The sequence below is a fragment of the Erithacus rubecula genome, assembly GCF_903797595.1.
Source record: "Erithacus rubecula genome assembly, chromosome: Z".
Taxonomy (NCBI): Eukaryota; Metazoa; Chordata; class Aves; order Passeriformes; family Muscicapidae; genus Erithacus; species Erithacus rubecula.
In genome coordinates this window covers 17,886,505-17,907,324 of record NC_136661.1, presented here as the reverse complement: position 1 = coordinate 17,907,324, position 20,820 = coordinate 17,886,505, and the positions used below count along the sequence as shown (strand labels likewise).

Genomic DNA, 20,820 nt, shown 5'->3' with positions numbered 1-20,820 from the left:
AACAGCAAATGCGAGATTCAGAACTATTTCTTGGTTGTTTCATTCAATCAGACTTCCTTGTGGAAAATTATTCTGCATGAATACGGCTTTTCTTCTCTTACACCCAAACTCGGTTGCCTTTTAAAAACATGGGACATTGAAAACAAGTATATTTTCCTGATGAATAGTGATTGGAGGGCACTTCTACCCTACGTTGATGAGGGCGGTATAATAGTCCATATGGAACAGAAGACAAAAATGGGATCTAAACAATCTCAAAGGGAACGTTTAAATCTGGGTGTGGAGAGGGGGATGTCGGAAGACCATGGGGCGGTCGCGGTCGAGAACGGGTACAATTCCACATAGGCTAAAGGACACTCGCTGAGTAGCTGAAGTAGATGGAATCTTCCCTGTGAAAAGCACACACAAAGAAATCAGTGCCCACGTCTAAGATGCGTTTTGCCCTGTTTGGGAAACTTTCAGAAAACTGCCCTCTGGAATCCGAGCGGCGCCGTGCGCCGCTAAGCCGACGAGGGCGCGGGCACCGCACCGCACCTCTCCTGGCCGCGGCTCTCGGATGAGGACTCCCCACATCGCCTCCAGGGAGCAGCGCCGCAGGTCCGCTCCGACTGCAAGTCCGCGTCTTCTCCCCACCCCCACACTGTATTTTTTTTTTTTTTAATCAGAATTTTAAGGGACTCTCCTTGGGGAAAGGCAGAAGTACTTGAGACACAATTTAAGGTAAATATTTTATATTTGTACCTTCTTCGATCTTGGGTTTAGAAAAATATTGAAGATTTTTATGGACGAATTTGAGAAAAAGAGGCTGGAGGAGAAATGCAAACAGTCCCATCTCGTGGCTGGGGTCGTGCTTAGCCAGCCGGCCTTACCCTCCCTCTTCAGGGCATCCCCACCTGGGCAAACCTGAGCATGGCACCCGCCACGGAAAGGTAAACGCTTAGGAAGAAAACAGTGGGATTTCCACCACCACCAAAAAAAAAAAAAAAAAAAAAAAAAAAATTATATATATATATATATATGTACAGAGAGAGAGGGAGATGTGTGTACATATATATATATGTATGGATATGTGTGTGTGTGTATGTTTATATCCATATGGAAATGGCGCTTGTGGCGCAGCAAGCCCGGACAGGGCAATGGGGTACAGGAGGCCTGGACGGAAAATGAAAGGTGTGACGGGAGATAAGCGATGGAGAAGAGCGACAAGACGAAAGTATAAAGGGAAATACAAATAAGGAGCGAGGAAAAGTTGGCCGCGCGAGCCCGAGCCGGGCGGCCGCGCCGCCAGACGCTGGGATATGCTAATGAGGGCAGCTGCGCCGCGCCGCCCGCAGCCAATGGGCGTGCGCGGGCGTGACGTGCCCGCGCGTGACGTCGCGCCAATGGCGAGCGGGCTGAGTTGGAGCAGAGAAGTTTGAGTAAGAGATAAGGGCGAGGCGAGTGCCCGCGCCGCCAGCGCCCAGTCCGGCACCGCCGCGCCTCCGCACCGCGCCGCACCGCGCCGCACCGCGCCTCCGCGCCGCTCCTGCGCCGCACCGCCACCGCTCCGCACCGCTCCCGCGCCGCGCCGCGCCGCTACGCGTGGACGGACCCCGCCGCGCCCCCGGCGCCGCGCCCCGCACTGCGCCTCACCGCGCGTCCCCTTCTCTCTCCGCAGCCCTGACAGTGTCTCCCACGCCGGTGGTGTTTTGTGCCATTTTCTTTTTTTTCCTCCACTATTTTTTTCAGATTTCGATTTTTCTTTTTTTTTTTTTTTTTTCTTTTTTTCTTTTTTTTTTTTTTTTTTTTTTTTTTTTTGCCTCTGTTAATACTTCTACTTTTTTTTTTTTTTTTTTTTTTTTTATTATTATTATTCCTTTTTTTAGCGACAGCTCTCAAACCTACTTTGGGGTCTTAAAACGAAACCGTACACCATTTCACTGTGGACATTACACCCTCTTACAGATATGGGAGACATGGGAGACCCACCAAAAAGTAAGGCGGAATCTTTACCGTTGTTGGAATAAATGTGCTGTCTATTGTAATCGTCTCAGGCAGACGAACTGCTGAAGTGCTGAACTTCATTTGAATGGTAGAGAAGGTGCCTTTGTTACCATGCCTGCATGCTTGCTCTGTCGTAGCCTTGTATGTTAACAGCCTGGGGTCCTACTCTCTTTTAAAGTTTGGGATTTTGATGGGGTCTCCAACCACGGAGCCTTAAATTCTTCTCTTGATAGACTGTGTTGAGGCTGACTATCCAGCACCTAGTCGGTCTAGGGGTATTAGCATTAGACTTGCAAAAGAGAGCAAGTGACAACTGTAATGATGCTTGTTCTTGCTAGAAGCCTCGAGTCCCTTCTTCTGAGGGAAAGGGCTGAGTGGGAAGTGCACCCAACCATGCTGCATCGTTTCCAGTCAGAGCCTCTTAAAATACGAAACGAAACACATAGGTGCTCTCCTCGTCAGGCAGGGCATTCAAACAAGCAAACAATAAAATAAAAATCAAACCACTTGGGAGTTTGGAGTTTTGATTCCGTGTAGGGTTTGTGAAATGAGGACCTTCACCCCGAAGATTCGTCACATTTGCATTTTAACATGTGTTCCCCTTCCTTTCTAAGCGAGGCAAGGTTTTGATTACATACTGCAATTACCACTCCAAAGTGTCATATTCTTAAAAAAAAAAAAAAAAAAGAAAAAAAAAAAGAACAAAACTAAAATCCCCAAAAATCACCCCCCTCCCCCCGAATATACAAACAAACAAAAAAAGGCAGACACCAAACAACTCTCCCACAATACGCTTTATAAGGGAATGACATTAAAAGTGTGTTTATCTCTGTAGGAGAGTAAACGGTTAGTCAATCATGTATTTATTTTCATTTCAGAAAAACGTCTGATTTCCCTATGTGTTGGTTGCGGCAATCAAATTCACGATCAGTATATTCTGAGGGTTTCTCCGGATTTGGAATGGCATGCGGCGTGTTTGAAGTGTGCAGAGTGTAATCAGTATTTGGACGAGACCTGTACATGCTTTGTTAGGGATGGCAAAACCTACTGTAAAAGAGATTATATCAGGTACGCCATTTATGTTGTTTGATTGTTCGGTGAGATTTTTTTTTTTTTTAACTTTATAAATTTGACGGAGGAATTAAGTGGGGAAACAGTGAGGAAACGGGTAAAAGTTAATTGGTATGTTTTTACGTGTTTTCCCATGAATAGACCTGCGAGGAAAAAAGTTAGTAGCGAAGTTTTTTATTTCTTCTTTTCAAATGCAAATATCTGTATTGCTAGACTTAGGCTCGAGACTGTGTAGGACCTTTCCGAGGACATTGGCAATGCATCCTGTGATTCTAACCAGGGGGGAAATGCAGATAACGAAGAATATCTTCAATAGTGAAGATATTATGAGCAACAGGGAATAGGTCTCTTTCTAAGACAACCTGAGAAACGCATCTTTGTGTTTCTGCAAAGACATAGTGGCATTCAAAAGAAAGGCACTTCAAGCATGTATGCCGTAAAAATAAATACACGAGTAGGGAAAAAAAACAAAATAAAAGGAAAAAAAAAAAAAAAAGGAAGAAAATAAAAGAGTACCGTACTTAACCTAGGCCTATCAAAAACAAAAACAAAACAAAACAAAAAACAGCAAACAAACAAAAGAGAAAAAAAAAACAAAACAGAAGGACAAAAAAAAGGAACCCCAAATTTCCTTCGGACTGGAAGATGAGCGAAATGTTTCTTAGCTAAAATAACTGACATTTAATCTTTTTTAAATATTAACCCCTTTGGTGATATCTGACTGCCTTTTCTTTCTTATCTTATCTGTACTGATGAATTAGACAGAGCAGATCAAATTGCCCATCATCTGTTCGCGAACAATTGGGTATATTTAGATAATGGAACCGCTTCCTTCCTCACATTAAAATCTGGTAACTGATAAAATGTGAGAGTTGCCAATGCTGACACTATAGAGAAACCAAAGCAGGAATTTCGAGTGTGTTTATTATTTGTGCTCCTGGGTCATGTTGATCCGTTTCAGTGTCGCCTACTGGGTTTGCCAAATCATAAGTTTGTATGACACTGAGGTATGAACAGGTTTTTGTGGGTTTATTTTTTTGTTGTTGTTGTTTGTTTTGGGGTTTTTGGTTTTTTTTTGAGGAAGTTTTGGAAGCAAATCACCTAGCCACCTAAGATACTTTCTGATTTCTGTATAATACTGAATTAAAATAAAACCCTCGAGTCTTTCCTTCTCTAGCCCACAGTTTATAAGCAAACCATTCCTTCAAGCCATTGTGAGATTATTCTCCAAGTTCTAAAATGGCGAAAACCAGAGCGCTTTTTTTTTTTTTTCCAATTCTTTACTTTTAAAAGAACGCTGGAACCCTTCTCTTAAAGGTGTTATCCTTCCTCTAAATTCAAATGAAAGGAAAATATTTACACCAAAATATGTTCATTTACCTTCTTATAGAATTGAGCGGGAGAAATTTAAGCAGGAAAAAAAAATCAGCTCTTTTAGATTAATATAGAGTACATTTAATTTACTACGATTTAAAAAGTAAAAAGTACATTACCTGCAATTTGGCTTTGAATTAGATCATGAGCTAATATCTAAGTGTCAAACCTGTGGGCAACAACCGCAACTTTTGTACCTATGAATGCACCTACTTTACGATCACTCCGTCATTTTGCTGTCTAGCCGTTCGGATTTTTTTTTTTCCTCAAAACTGTGCAATTCGTGTTTATGTAGCCCTGAATACAGGATTAGTACACTTCTATAGCCATAAAAGCTGAAGAAGTGTGTACTCACAAGCATACATTACAGACTGTATCTCTAAGGAAGTATGCTGGTGAAGAAATTGGTGGGGATAAATATTAGCTCAGTTTTAGGAGCAGTTTTCACAGTTCTGTGGGTTGTGAGCGTGCATAAGTGCATGTACTCGTACATTTGTGGAAAGATGTTAATTTTAATCATACCAAGGACTTCTGCATAAAAGGACCCTGTAGGAGACAAGAGAATGTGCAGTTCGACACTCGTGTTGGAGCATTTTGTTGTGTTTTTCTACTGGTGGGTGAACTGTCGTCTCCTCCTCCACGTGAGATGAGGAGCCCACCACCCTCTAGAAACTCATAATTTGCTTTGTGGGGCTGTCAGCGAGAGTTTGCCCTTTCATTCCTGCTGGAGCGATTGAGCCCCGGCTCAAGGTGGGAGCGTCAGGAGGAGGAGAGGGGGCAGAGACCCTGAGGTAGAGACAAACTGCAGAGCTAGAGCACCGAAACTGCCTTTTTGTTGGGGCAGGGAGACAGCAGTTACACTACTGTATATGTGAGCCTGAGGAGGCATGTGTGTTATGCTTATATTGTTGTATTAAATTAATCTTGCGAGAGGAGACTAGGGCAAGAGACCCTGCGCTGGCAGCCAACCCTGCTGGGTCCCGGAGCTGAGTTGACGGCAGTCCGAGCACACATCAAGCGGCACAAGTCTCGAGTGGGTTCCGCTCAAAAAGTATCGCAATTTGCTGAAGCTAGCACGTTTGGTATGAGAAGGCAGCTCGGCAGTGTCGCCTTGCCCTGATGTGCCCGGGTAGTCCAGTTCAGCCCCGGGCCAGTCTAGGTCAGGTGAGGAGGCAGGGGGAAAGCAGGGATAGCCCCACTCCTGCAGCAGCCCGAGCGCTGGGGCGAGAGGGAGAGGTCGGATATCCTCGGGAAGAAAGGGGGTCGTTTTTTGTTTCTTTTTACACCTCTGCCTCCCAACTCTCCCACCGGTGTGTTTGTGTCCACTTTGCCTTTTACGGCACGGGTATCAGGACTGCGAGTGAACCCGGTTTATTCCTTGCGCCTTCTGGCTTCTGTATTTTCCACGCTTTTTAAAGCAGTGGATTGTTAGTGACGCGTCTACGCGGGGCCAGGGGCTGCCCACGAGCGGGAGTGAAAACCTCTTTCTTTTTCCCTTTCCTTCTCCCCCCCTCCCCCCCCCCCCCCCCGCCCCTTCCCTGCCCTCCCCCTTCCCCCTCCCGTGCTCTCCCTCCTTCCCTCCCTTCTCCTTCTTTCTGGGCTGGGCCCTGCTCAGGTTATACGGCATCAAGTGCGCCAAATGCAGCATCGGCTTCAGCAAGAATGACTTCGTGATGCGCGCCCGCGCCAAGGTGTACCACATCGAGTGTTTTCGCTGCGTGGCCTGCAGCCGCCAGCTCATCCCCGGCGATGAATTTGCTCTGCGAGAGGATGGCCTCTTCTGCCGGGCAGACCACGACGTGGTGGAGAGGGCCAGCTTGGGCGGCGGGGACCCTCTCAGCCCCCTGCATCCCGCTCGGCCGCTGCAGATGGCAGGTACCGCCCGCGCCCAGCGCCTCGGAGACCGCGGGGTTTGGTGATGCCCGGTCCCGCTCCGCGCGGCGGGGAGAGCCCCGCGGTCACAGAGGGTCCCACGCCTCCGTGGAGAGCCGGCCGTGGGCGTGCATGCCCGCGGAGAGGCGGCGGCGGGGCCGCGCCTCACGCCCGGGGCCGCTGCGGGTTCAGCAGCAGCCAGAAACGCCCGCGTTGGCGGGACGCTGGGGCGGAACACCTGCGGAGGGGCCGCGCCCCGGCCGGCCTGCCCTGCTCCTGCCCCCGCCGCGCACCGGGTGCGGGATTCCTCCGCCAGCCTCCCCGAGCCCGGGCAGCCCTGAGCCGGGGAGGGACAAGCTGCTGCGGAGAGCAGGTCTGCGCTTTCAGACCCCTCCGCTGCCTCAGGAGCGAGCGGAGACGCTGCTCTGAGAGCTAGAGGAAGTGGGGTCTGAAAAGAGATAGACTTCATAACTACAGGCTGGCGCTTAGGCTGTAATTTAAAACTGTCAACAAGCTAATCTTCGGTAATTGCCTTTTAAAGCGACTCTTGCCTTCTTGAAACGTTTCATGTAATTTGATGAGAATTTCATCTCAAAACTAACCTTGTAACTTCAGAGTCGCCCCACCTTACAACTTCATTCGCACTTCCAGTTCTCGACTGGAAGTCACATTCTCAGAGACTCTTAGCTTTAGGAAGGGACACTTCTCTGAGGCTAGCTAGGCTGGACAATGCAAGGTTGGCCGGCGTTTTTGCTGTGCAAGTAACTGTAACTCGAAAAGTTATTTACAAATACAGCTATTCTAAAACAGGTTCATTTCCCTCTTCTGAGCTGCTTTCAGGTGACATATCTATATATAGGGAGAAATAATCCCGTAACTGATCAGGGCAGAATTCTAGAGAGACTGTGCTCCCCATATCATGTTTGTGCATGTCTCCGAAAGGCTTTGTATGTCGGCAGGTACAATACTGATAAGATTTGAAGCCTTCGTATTTTCGTCATCGCATTTGCTGATGTATTGTTACAATTAGAAAAGTCGGAACCCGTCTGTACAAAAGCGAGCACTTCTGATTGTTAGCTAAACAGCTTCAGAAAAAAAAAAAAAAAAAAAAAAAAAAAGGTACTGTTTTTATTTTTCCCTCGACTGGGTCAGATTACACATAATAGCTACAGCTACACAACGCACAGAAGAATAGCAGAACCACAGGAACACTTCGAACTCTTGATGTGATGCCACCCGTAGTTTTGCGTTTCTTGGCAGTTTCCATGAGTTGCTGGGCTTGCTCGCCTTTTAAAAATACTAATAATTTTTAAATTATTCATGGAAAGTATAAGCAAATGCGCCCAGCGCCTCCACTTTTTAAGATAAATCCCATCTACTGTGCTTTGAGATACGGAGCTTCCACAGGCTTTTTGTTTTGTTTTGTTTTAGTTTCTTTTTTTTTTTATTATTTTTTTTTTATTTTTTACTTTCTTTGGTTGTTTTTTGGTTGTTTTTTTTTTCCTCTTCCCCATTGGCATGGTGTAGAGGATTTGGCTTGTTTTGCTCTGGTTTGGAAGCATCAAACTGCCGGGAGCTGTTGCACGTTATCAGGGCTTCTGGCTAAAATGAGCTAGATTCACTGTACAAGAAGCAGACTCGAATTATGATTAATTTAAGAAGTATTCCTTCACTAATTTTTGGGCCAAGAAGTCTGTTTTAGTTATTTGTCAGGAAATAAATACATAAAGCCCTCCTGCTGCTTTCCTAGCGCACATACACCTTAGCTAACTTGCCCTCCCCTGTCAAGTTTCATACAGGTTCAAGCTTCTGTCATTAGGGGTTTTAGGGGGGTGGTTTGTTTTTGCAAATTAATTGTCTGTGGAGTCAGAAATGTCAGTCACTCCACTAGTGCATAAAGCAGAGGAGGCTGCAGCAGCTCCGATAGATCTGAGTGCTTGCATGGCCTTTGAAAGAGGGTTCATCACCCCCCATCCCCGCTCCTCCGCCCGCCACCTTCCCCTGTCCCACCAGCTTAGATTCATAGTCTCTACAAACTCCCTGCTTCCTACTCATGGGGATCCTGTCCCTCCCTTCCCCTTCCCTTACAGCAGAACCTATCTCTGCCAGACAGCCAGCTCTGCGGCCCCATGTCCACAAGCAGCCCGAGAAAACCACCCGAGTCCGGACTGTCCTTAATGAAAAACAGCTTCACACCTTGAGGACCTGCTACGCTGCCAACCCCAGACCTGACGCCCTCATGAAGGAGCAACTGGTAGAAATGACTGGCCTCAGCCCGAGGGTCATCAGGGTTTGGTTTCAAAACAAGCGATGCAAGGACAAAAAAAGGAGCATTATGATGAAGCAACTTCAGCAGCAGCAACCCAATGACAAAACTGTAAGTGACTTCAGCCTCTGTCCGTGTGCTGCCTTAATTCCCAAGGAGAGACGCTTGGTGTATGTTCGGCCCGGACAGCTCCAGGGCTCGGCTTGATGCTGTTAATTTTTTGCGGTCCCCCTGAAAACAAAAAAACGATACCGCTTAGCCATTACCTTTAGTTTCTGCTGCCAGTGCAATAGAAACAGACCACAACGAGGAACCTATTTAGGCTGTTCAAGCATACTTAGAATTTGTGGCACTAAGAATTCGCAGTAGCTTGGACTAACTTCTCTGTAGCGTGAATGAAATCTGCAGAGCTTATGGGATGTAATAAACTCAGTCTCGTCTAATATTTTGTAAATGCAAAGAAGTCTTTAAGGAGAAAATGACGTCTTTCCGTGTTTTTAAACAGGAGTAAACCCAGAAGTAAATATACTTTAAAAAAACCAAAGTAAAAATAAAATAAGAGGTGTTTTTCTTAGCAGTTTATATACTACGAAGTGTGTGTGTTTGTCAGTGCACTTAGTGCAGAAAAGGACAAATGCAATGCAAATTTTTCTGAATTACCATAGTGTTTACAGGTTAATTTATATATAGTTATATCTATGTAGAGTTCTTTTCTCCAGATATATGCATGAGTGATGTAAACAAGTGGCATGCACTGGGATCAGGAGACCAAATTGTCTGTCTCCATTTTAAGCCAAATTTGTTTCTTTTTTATTGTTATTTTAAGTCCACTTGAAGAAGAGTCTGTTATTCTCCTTGTGTATATTGACTGACCCGAGAATGACTATTAATTCATAAGGCTGCCTAGTTAAGTGGAATTTAAGGAGTTTCATTTTACCCTGTTGGAATGCAATAAAACACGGTGTTATTAACTCGCCTGAACAATCTATTCGTCGAGGCTTGGAGTTATGTTGTACACTGTGCCTGTATCACAGGGTATATTGAGAGGGCTGGGGATTTTTTTTTTTTTTTTTTTTTTTTTTTTTTTTTTTAAGAGCCCAATAATGACGTACCCCGGGTTTGCTGTGCGCTGGATATACGATCCAGTTAAGGTCACGCAAAACAAAACCCGACTGGATGCGAGCTATAGAAGTGAGCGGGATTAACCATTTCTCGTTCTGAGACTCCCGTGGGCGAGATGCAGAGCGCTCGTGTTCAAGAGAATTTGGGGCGGAGGGGTAATGCCTTGAGACGAATAGGAGGATTAAAGGAAAAGAAAGTAAACTTCCACCGTGATAAATGCAGCAAGTAGAAACAGGCTGACCTAGAGCAGAATAGAGTAAGACATTCACAGCAGATTAACAAAGCAAATACAAGCGACCGTATAGATAAGATAGAAAGCAGTTTATTGACTCAGCGTTTATACACAATAAAGCTAACCAAGCTCATTAACATCTTTTGCTGGGCTGTTTACAGAATATCCAAGGGATGACAGGAACTCCAATGGTGGCTGCTAGTCCGGAGAGACATGACGGCGGTTTGCAGGCGAACCCCGTGGAGGTGCAGAGTTACCAGCCGCCCTGGAAAGTACTGAGTGACTTCGCATTGCAGAGTGACATAGACCAACCTGCTTTTCAGCAACTAGTAAGTGTCGGTTCCCAGCCAGCCGGTACCCGGGCCAGAGCAATGGGCGATCCACTCCAGGTGCCAGAGGCTCTCAGAGAGACAAGCAACCCAGATTAGCTGGGTTTTCCAGAAATTGCAAGGTGGGCATGACTGCATCTGTAAAAGCAGAGAACTGAAGTGATTTCACAGAGCTTGGTGCAAAATCGATCTTAGTGTACAGCAGAGATATTTCTGAGTTGAGTGTGAGTTTGGATAAGGCTGGACTCAGGTCTGGTAATAGCTCGCACACTCCTGAAAACTGAAAGCACTTCACGGAAACATTCTTTATATGTCACTAAATTGTACTTACATTTGTGAAAACAGTTTCTAGGATTCACCCCTCTCACTTCAGGCTGATTTTGCCTTTATGCTGTAGGATGAAATTTAAATACATGATTATAGTGTCAGCCAGGGCCTTTGTTTTGTTAGACAAATATCTCTTAATTAAAATTTCGAAGTCTGTGTCTTAAGCACGTACTTCTGGATATAACTTTGTGTATCTATATATACACACATGAATCTATACACATATATATAGCTTACATTAGGTGTTGTTCTTTGGAAAGGAAATTGCTAGTACATATTTAGGTGAAAAATTCGAGCAGTATAATAAACTATCTTAAGCCAAAACAAAATAGATCTTTTAGAATAAATTCTGTCCTTAACTCACTTCCTTATGCCTACATCACTTGGCAGCCCTTATGGGACCATATCACCTACAACGCCTAGGCACAACAAGGTGGATTAAGGAGAGAAGTTCAGTCTTAAGTCAGTTTCCTGCCCTAAGTGTGTTAAAACCAGATCTTTAAAATAATAAGGTACGTTGAATTTAGTATTTCAGGGATTTAGAATAACAGTTACGAAAAATTAACATGTAAATATTTTTTTGATCTGTTGGGCTTTTTTTTTTTTTTTTTTTTTTTTTCCCCCTCTTTTCTTTTTTTTTTCTTTTTTTTTTCTTTTTTTTTTTTTTTTTTTTATACACCAAGTGATGGAAGGCAAAGGTTTGTAGTTGAATCTAGCGTTGTGTTCAGACCTTTTCAGTTTAGTATCATGCTCTCCTGCAGAATCTCTTTTCTTTTGCCCAACAGCAGTCTGCAGTGTGTTCTCCTAGCTGGCACACTATGCTTGCTCATGAAACTGTAGCATAGCAGCAGGGCTATTTGCATCCTCTTACATCTAAAGCAAGCACTGCTTTTCCTGCTTTAATCAAACCGTCCATCAGACAGGAGAAAAATTATCACCTTTGGTTGCTTTACTAACTGTGCCTTAACAAAATACGAGACTTTAAAGATCTTTGATACAGTGAGATTTTGTATTAAGTAGTTCAAAAAAGGGGAAAAAAAAGCAGGATGGAAGATGGATAGTCCAATTACACATGCACATATAGGTAAATAAGCCATTAGGTACACACATTGTATTGATATACATTCGAACATAATATGTGATACTGAAAAGAGTTAAATTAAAGAATAGTGGAAGGAAAGTTCATTGGCCTTTCAAGCACGGCTCTAATCTGGAAAGGGCCTTAATCACAGAATTGGCCAGCTAAATAGGTGCCAAAGAAATGCTTCTGGATTAACAGAGCTCCACCCTTCAAGTCATGCCTTTTCCCAGCACTACTCCTAAACTAACGGGAGCAGCGGGGCACATTAGGATGGAATAGTGTGACCTTTTTTATCAAACAGACTCTCATTAAGAAGAGATAGCACAGCCTCGAATCACAAATGAAAGAGGATGGCTGGTTTCAAATGCCTTCTGCTCCTGGATACTTCTTCCAGGTTTATTTTGATATGTGCACAAAAGGGGAAAAAAGTAATCTTTCAGTTTCATGTCAAGAAAACACGTGCACTGCTAAATAATTAACTAGAACATCCTATTGGGATTGCCACTCTTGCAAGACAGGGAAGAAGGCCTCATTAATAAGTTTGTTTGTTTATTTGCTTGATTTTTTCAGTCTTCTTTTTCTATTTTTTAATCTACTTTTTATTGGTGATTTGGCCGAAGGCCTGAAGAAGGTTCCTGTGAAGTCAATGGGGAAGCAAAACAGAGCAACCAGCAGTGACACAGCCTCCCGTGGAGATGTATCAGGCCTATTGGCTGCATGCCTTGTATATTTATTTTTGTGTTCTTCTTTGTCTGCTACTTTTCTTTGAGTTTTACAGTTGTAGCAACAGTTCTTTTTCTTATTTTTCTTCTTTTTTTTCTCTCTCTCTTTTTTTTCCTTTTTTTTTTCCTTTTTTCTTTTTTTTTTTTTTTTTTTTTTTTTTTTTTTTTTTGGCAGGTTAATTTTTCAGAAGGAGGACCTGGTTCCAATTCCACTGGAAGTGAAGTAGCATCGATGTCCTCTCAGCTGCCAGATACACCCAACAGCATGGTAGCCAGTCCTATTGAGGCATGAGGAACATTCATTCAAATATCTGTTGTTGTTTCTGCCCTTACCCTCACCCCTGTTGAAGAGAGTGGGAAAGTGAACGTGTTGGGACTTCGAAAATTTAGGGGGAAAGAATATTTAACAACCCTGTAATGAACCTAGCAAGGAACTGTTCCATGAGATGAACGGAGTCATATCTGAAAAGACAAGGTAATATGGTAGCAACACTGTGAAGACAATCATGGGATCTTACTAGAAAAAATAATACTTAAAAGAACCACAAACCCCCACAAACCCTGCGCTTTTCAATGATCAGAGGAGTGTGGAAAAGACGTTTTCCAAATATAGTGGATTTGTACCCGTGGATCTCAAAGAGAAAAAAAAAAAAAAAAAAAAAAAAAAAAAAAAAAAAAAAAAAAAAAGAAATCTTTTCATTTGACTGCACATCTTAGGGAGAAACCAAGGTAGAGGGACTTTCTATCCGGTCCCTCCCATTCCGAATGGTGCTGTTTCTATATTGGGGATAGCCTTGCCAAAAGAAGCTCCAGTAGGTTTTCCATCATCAGGAAAGAGACGGTTCAGCCCTGCATTGTTGAAAGATTCCTTGCAGGAAGGTGGAGCTGCGTTGGTTTGCAATGTTGTTTTTAGCTGACTCTTAACAAGGGGTTCTTTCCTGGGTCTCTTCTAGCATGCCTGTAGCGGGGTTTTGATTTTGTTTGGTTGAGATCCACCCCCTATTAAGTGTGATGCGATTAAAAATAGGTTTTTGGATTCCTCTTTAAAGGCGATTTATATATATATATTAACAAAAACATTGCAACAAGGTATACCTCTATTTTGCCACAAAGCGTCTCGGGATTGTGTTTGAAATGTGTCCGCCCAAGAACCTTCCCCTCCCCCAGAGATGTGTATAGTCATTGGTTATAACGACTGTTTTTCTCTCTTTCCTTTCTTTTTCTCTCTCACTCTCTAGGAAAAAAAAAAAAAAGTAGGAAAAAAAAGTAAAAAAAAAAAAAAAGGAAAAGTGAAAAGGAAAAAAAAAATCACTCCTTTTGTTTGCTCTTGCATTGCAAAATTATAAAGTAATTTATTATTTATTATCAGAAGACTTGCCACTTTTCATGTCAGTTGACTATTTTTTTGTTTGCTGAAGTAAAAAAGAAAAAAGAAAAAAAAAAGAAAAGGTTGTACCGTGGTCTTTGGATTATATGTCTAATTCTATGTGTTTTGTCCTTTTTCTTTCCTTAAATATGATGTGAAATAAAAGCGCCATATGTAGAATTATTATATCTTCAGGACTATTTCACTAGATAAGCGTTTGGAATAGAAATAATAATAATAATATTAATAATAATATTAACATTAAATAATGAACAAAGTTCCCTCTTTTTAAATATTTACAGGTTAGCAGCTAAAATACCTGAAATAAAATATTGCATGCAAAGCCGGTCGTTAGTGAATAAAAGGAGTGTGATATTTTATTGCAAGTATTAACGACCAGCTTGTAAATTTCCGTTTCAACAACTGTATCAGGGCTAGTTGGATGCCTTAGCTTTCAATCGATAACATTAGAAAGTCTCTTGTTCCCCCACCCCATCCCTTGCCCTTAAAAGTGATATTACTCTAGGCATGATCAGACATAACCTTAAGACATCTAAAGAACTGAGAGCTCAGGCTTTTTGCCGAGTTCTGATATTTTTAAAAAAATAATAAAAAGAAAGTGCTGTATACCAAAGCCTCGTTGTTGAGATTGTTGAAGTGACCTGTACTTTAAGTATAAGCTCCTGATAAAAGGGATGCTTTTTGCTTAACAAGTCAAGTATGACCATTATTTATCAATGTCTGCTGTCAAAACAATTTAATAATGCTGCAGGAGGAATAGTTGTGGGGATATTTCTGTCGGGGATATTGCTGTGAAATTGCACGAATATGTTCCTTATTTTCTGTCGACTTCCCTCTCTTCACTCCCTCTTCTCTTCCTTTTTTTGATTTGCGGGGCAGAGGGTGGTGAAAGCTAGAATCGTGGGCGATTTCTTGGAGAAAGGTAGAAAGAAGTAAATTTAAAAAAAAAAAAAAAAAAAGGGAAAGGGTTGTTTTTGCTCCAATCCAAGTGCTCCCTAGTGCTCTCGGGCAGCACAAGACAAAGGTTCACTTTAAAACACCCTGAAGGACTGGAACATACAGAGATTTTCAGTCTGACAAAGACAAGTTGGTTTGCATGTCAGTTACTCCAAACCCCAATGTTTTCTTAACATAACCTTCTTTTCCCTCCCTCCTCACCATCTCAGCCCACCCTGAGCAAGCTCAGCTATAGACAAACCATTTCGACAGTACAGAGAACATTAAGAAAATGTTAAAATCTAATACAAGGATTTCAATCATCCTGATTAGAAACTGGATTCATTTTGTATGCTCAAGTGTAATACATTTTTGAGTACTTGATAAATATTTAAATAAATATGAAATTTACCTTAAACTGTGTGATCAGTAACCCTTGTGTTTTCATGCAGGATCAGAGGATTGGTACGGCGCTTCGGGGGGCGGGAGGGAGAAGGGGTATCATTTCTGCCCGGTGGTCTGACGTGTGAGTTGTTGGAGTCGCTCTCACTTGGGTGAGTTTGGAGACGGAGTCTCCGACTCGAGCGGGTGTGTAAGTGGCGCTGTAAACCTGCGAGGGCAGGGCAGCCCGCGGGCCTTTGCCTCTTGCCGCCGGCAGCCTGGTGTGTGCTGCGGCGGGAGCGGCGGCTCCGCGGGGAGACGGGGTCACGCAGGGCGGGGGAACCGCGAGAGACACAGAGCAACCTGCTCGCCGGGGGCCAGCGAGAGCCGGCCCTCTGTCCCCCGCCCCGGGAGGGACCTTCGGGCGGCTGATGCCTGTCGGCTCCGAGGGCCACGCAGGAGGCAAAGGCGACTTTGGTGCCTTGCGAGGCAAAGCCCCCCCAGCCCTGCTGGGCCCCCGCGGTCCCGGCGCGCCCTCCGGGCGGCTGGGGCAGCCGTGGAGATAAGCCGCCCGCCGGGAGGCAGAGCTGCGGCGTTTGGGCTGCCAGCGCCGCTTCCTGCGCCCGGGAACACCCCGGGCAGCGCTCCGCGGCTGCGGGCCCGAGGCGCAGTCGGGATGTGCCTGCTCACACGCTTACCGCCTGCCTGCACCCCCGCACAGGGCCAGCTGACACCCCCAGCCCTGGCCGGGCTGGGAGGAGCCGGCTGGCTTCTGCGCCGGCCACTCCGGGGTCACTGCGACCCGCACTCCTGCGGTCACCCCGGAACCTCCACCCTCCTCGGTTAAACAATACTCCCCATTTTCAGAGGGGTTTTCTTTTTCCTTTTATGGCTTTCCATTCCCTTTTTCATTACATGCATTTGTGAGGCCCCCACAAACTTCCGAGTGTTTTCCACTCTGAAGAAAATAAAGACAAACTTTTGAGCGGATCCTCCTATTTCCCTCAGTAGAACACTTCCTGAGCTTGGGAAGCAGGATTTATATAAGCGAGAGAAAAGATGCTCTTCATGAAATGCATGTCCTTATGGTGCTCTGTCAGGTTTCTGCTCTGATTCCTCTTTCCGGCATGGACCGAGGGCGGCGATTAGCAGTCCCAGATCTGCCGGTGTACTTCTTGCTGCAGCTACTCTTATTAGCGTCAAATAAGCCCGCTATAATTTCTCTGAGGAATTTGTTTGCACACACTGAGATCAATATTCAAACTCTTCTCATTTCAATATTTGTACCCAGGTTAATTAGCTCTCAGCATCCCCAGCCAACGTGGCAATGTGACGCAGAAGCCGGGTACGTGAATTCCAGAGTTGAGATCGGTTAAATACGTCAACAGTAAGTGTTCGCATTTATATACATCTCTATGCATACATTTATTAACAAATTCACGTCGAGTTATCAAAGAACGGATGTCAGGCGATGCCAGCCCTCAGGCCGCAGCGTCCCCATTCCCAGCACAGCGCCCGGGACAGAGCCGCAGAGGGGTCAGGGTCCGTGGTACCGAGTGGGTTTCACGGGCACTGATCCTCCCTGGCACTCTCTACACCCCCGAAACGCCGAAAGCGTTCTACGGTGAGAGATTCCGCTGTTGGGCGCTTTGCGTGCTTTAGCGGAGCTGTAAGTAGTTAATAAAGGGGCTGGAAAGAGATCCTGTTTACTGATTGTTCCTGATTGTTGTTTTCTTGATAACAGAGCAAGCCACTGAATGACTGTTTGAGCTCAGGCGCCACAAACATAAACTTAACAGCTCCCAGTGTGCCGGCCCTTCTGGAGGATCACTCCTCACCTCCCAGGGCTTGTGAAGTGCAGGAGGAGAAGGCAGTTCCCAAGGAAGCAGGCTCCAGGGTAGTGGGGGTGGTGGTGGAGAAAACCCGTCTGTATACCCGATCTTTCCATATTGCACGATATCTGCCCTCATTAGCTAGGGGCAAAGAGCATAAAATCAATAGGTACTTTTCTCCGAGCTTCCTATCCGTGCCGGAGCTCGAGGCAGGCTCTGGATGCTGCTCTGTGCAGCATCCCAGTAGGAAATGCTGTTTTTATACCACGCTGCAGTGTCATGTGAATTCCCTTGAATTTTCTTGCAGCGGCTAAGGGCCACCAAACAAGTGCTCGCTATAGGCCAAGGAGGGAGGGCAAAGGAGCCAAGGAGGGCTCGCAGCCCGCCGCGGCAGATCCGCTCCGCTCCGGGCCGGGCCGGGCCGAGCCGGGTCTCCCGGGATCGGCAGCACCGGGACAGCAGCTCCAGCGGGCGGCCCGGCCGCTCTCCAGCCGCTGGAGGAACCACCTGCAGCTCCGGCTCTTCTCTGGGGTGTGAGCGCGGGCAAGGAAGGAGGGGAGGAAGGAGGAAGGTTGCTAAACAGGATTTTTGCCGGAGTGTCTCTTCTTTGTTTTATTTTCTTCTGAAAGACAGAACACGGATAAGGTGTGTTTGTGGCAAAGAGAGAAGACAGAAATTTTTCCAGAAATAAGAGTCAAGGACCAAAGTAGAAGTCGGCTTCTAGCTCCGGGCAGACCTCGTGTGGCAATGGGAAGAGGAAAATAGGGTGTTACTGTGGTTTTTCTTTAGGAGGGCTGTTCAGGTCGGTAGATCTCCAAGGCTAATCCAAACAAGCCGTTTGACTTGTGAGGTCCGGTGTCTAGACATAGCTGGTGACTCGGCGGCTCCTTATCTGGTTTTGGAATCAGCCAAAAGAGACTTTTCTTAATGTCCACAGCAGCACTAGGATCTGCCGGGGCCGGGGAGCCACCGCACCTCCCAGACAGGACAACAAATACACCCACCACCTGGAGGCTTTACAGCCCACTTTGTTGTTCCCGAGCCGCCGCTGCTGCGGCCCAGCCTCCTCCAGCCCCGGCCGCCGGGCAGGGATGGCCGGACCGCTGCCCAGCCAAACCACACCCGCTGCTTGCCACCGCAGTGCCCCGCTCGCCCGAAGGGCCACCTCTGCCGCAGGGAGTGGCAGCGGGCACTCAAGCCCCGCTGCCTCACAACCGCTGCTTCCCCGACCCCCATCACAACACCCTCTCTGTATGTGTGTGTTTTCGCTTTATGGAATTTTTTTTCTCAGCTGAAGTTTTGTAGAGAATGGGTAAAAATTTCCAAACTCGCTCTTGTTCATGAACCTTAAGGAATGATCAAAGCAAATCAATTAAATGAAAGGAAGCCAGTTTAGATAAAAGATCTTCTTTGGGACTAGAACATTACCTTCTATATCAGTCCTTCATGGTGGATTTGTGAATATTGCAAACTGTAAAACTTGTTTGAGGTGGTTAGAATCAATAAAAGCATTTAACTCAAAAGTAAGCAGCATTTGAAAGCAAAGAGAGAGAGGCATCTTTTGCTTGGATGTCACTCATTCCATTTAGTCATTTGGGTTTTTTTTCTGAGATTTCAAACTCTCCTGGAACGTTGAGTGGCTGGATAGTGGATTTTCAGATTCCTGAACAGTGCATGAGCCCATGCTGTTTTTCTGCTGAAATGCAAGATGATGTGCTGTGTAATTCCTCTTCAAACTGTGCTGTTTCTCAGTGTGGTTGAGTTCAGGGCCATGATATCTCATTTTGGGAGCTGATGGCTGTAACTATGATGCACTGATATGCTATTTGCAGTGGATATTGTAATTGAGTCTGCTAATGTGAAATTACAGAATTTACCAGTGGGTACAACTCTCTCTATGCACTTTAGGAGGCTTGTGAATAAGTGCTGTTTTCTAGATTTAGTAGTTGCAAATTTCCTTGTGCATAGAGCAAATTACATTCCAAGGCTTTTCATATAATTTTCCATCAAACACATTTAAACCATTTCAAACTCCCAATAACTCAGGGAATTCAGGATCAAGAGAGCAACATTTCCTAGAAAAGGAATCTTAACCATGATCCTGGTACTCCTCTTTTTCTTTTTTTTTTTTTTTTCTCATGGGTAAAATTTTGTGTTTATTTTTAACTGTCACAAATACAAGGTGTTGTTTGAAAAGTGTTAAACTTAGCAGGTATATAGAGATAATACTGACGTGTCACTGTGCATGATAAAGTAAAATATGGTGGGAATTAACTTGAAAAGTTTATGAAGGTTTTAACTGCAGCCCATAAATTAACCTTTTTTACAAAGATATGATGATATGTACAAGATCTTACAGTATATATGACACTTAAAAATACTCTAAAATTTGGAGGCTGAACATTTTTCCCTCAACTTGAAGACACATTCTGAGGTCTCAGACATTGAAGATCTTTCTGTAAATAATCTGAAGTAATTAAGATTAGAGCACTCTAGTGAATCAGAAATTGCAGGAGCAGATCTTCCAGTTTTCACAGGGCCTTCTGTGAAGGTAGTGGAAGATTTGCTGCTCACCTCTGCTGAGGCAGGAATGCATAGCTTTGAAGGCTCAAGTCCAACTCTCATTGAAGCTAGTGATAAAAACCTCCTAGACATATGGATAAAAAATCAGTATATAAAATCTGTATAGAAATAATACAGAGTAAGTATTTAAAAATAATAGAAAATGTGATTTTGTAGGGAAAAGTAATTTCCTTCCTACCACCCTGATTTCTTTTCCATATTTTAATTTAAATGTTATAATTTTCTATTGTAAGACAAAAAATCCTATTAAGATATTGTGCATCAGTAAAAACATCTTGCTTGGTGTAGGAATCAGAAACAGGAGTTAATAACTCATCTGAATGTAGAGAATATTGTAAGGTAAAGCAACCACTCTCTCTCTTGCTTATTGCTGCTTTAAGGAAATTTCGTATGTGCAAGTCTACTGAAGACTATATACATATTACCTAGATTATATTTTATATATTTTAATTGTATTATATTGGCAAAACCTAATAGAATCAGTCTGATACCAGGTCTGAAGGTCTAATTGTCATGTATTTAATCTTTGTGATATGAAGTAAGGAAGGTTTTGCAGGATTGACCGTGCTGGTATGACTCAAGTTCAGGCTCATCCTGAGCTCAGCAGCTGCCCAATTTGTTGTAGCAGAATGATCCCAAACTTCACACACTGCACAGTCAGTGGGATCTGAGGCGTTCTAAAGATGCAGGGTTTCCTTTTGACAAAAAGGCACTTGAAAGGCTAGAGCTTTTTCAGTTAATCAAGTAACTTTATTCAGGCCTGGGCCTCTTCCCTCTGAAATCTGTGGATGGTTCTGATAATTAAATCAGGATGATCAGGATTGAGCACTTTGTGACCATAAAGCTCAAGCTGTTGTATTAGCTTAAATAAATGTGTTCCAGTCAAACATTGAGTCCAGATCTTACTGGTTTACTAGGTAGTGTAAACTAGGAAAACAACTAACTCTCACTGTTCATACACGACCAGTATGTTTTGAAATCTCTGTTCACTATTTTCTTCTAATGAACTAATTTTCAAGGCATCTTTTCCTGTCATTCCAATAAGCACAGCTGTTTTATGCTCTGATCTAATTTTTTTTTTTTTTCTGAATAAAGCCCCAATGGACTTTTAGAGAGTCATGTGTCCTCAATTCAGTTGAGACCATTCCATTTCAAAGTCAGCTATCCCTGCCAATTATATACTAGTAAAAGAAAAAACATGTAGATTTTTGCAAGGACTGCTACATATAATATTTCTTTGTGGTACCAATGCTATTAAGAGGTACTTCAAAGCAGGTCATTAAATTAGTCCTGAAAGTGAAATTTCAACATTTGGTATCTTA

The 20,820-nt window shown here is 44.2% G+C and overlaps 1 protein-coding gene across 1 annotated transcript; it reads left to right on the top strand.

The window, feature by feature from the left end:
- The first annotated feature begins 1,597 nt into the window (after window positions 1–1,597).
- ISL1 (ISL LIM homeobox 1) lies at window positions 1,598–13,046 on the top strand. Its single transcript, XM_079330402.1, has 7 exons — window positions 1,598–1,680; window positions 1,866–1,974; window positions 2,862–3,051; window positions 6,044–6,303; window positions 8,391–8,677; window positions 10,082–10,249; window positions 12,555–13,046. Exons 2-7 carry the CDS (start codon window positions 1,947–1,949, stop codon window positions 12,669–12,671), a joined length of 1,050 nt encoding a protein of 349 aa, XP_079186528.1. The 5' UTR covers window positions 1,598–1,680; window positions 1,866–1,946; the 3' UTR covers window positions 12,672–13,046.
- The last annotated feature ends 7,774 nt before the right edge of the window (window positions 13,047–20,820 follow it).

Excerpts from the sequence above, each read along its gene's own strand:
- ISL1 (XM_079330402.1), top strand. The coding sequence starts at position 1,947 with ATGGGAGACATGGGAGACCCACCAAAAA. Across the intron at positions 6,304-8,390 it reads TCGGCCGCTGCAGATGGCAG|CAGAACCTATCTCTGCCAGA; the intron begins GTACCGCCCGCG and ends CTTCCCTTACAG. Across the intron at positions 8,678-10,081 it reads AGCAACCCAATGACAAAACT|AATATCCAAGGGATGACAGG; the intron begins GTAAGTGACTTC and ends GGCTGTTTACAG.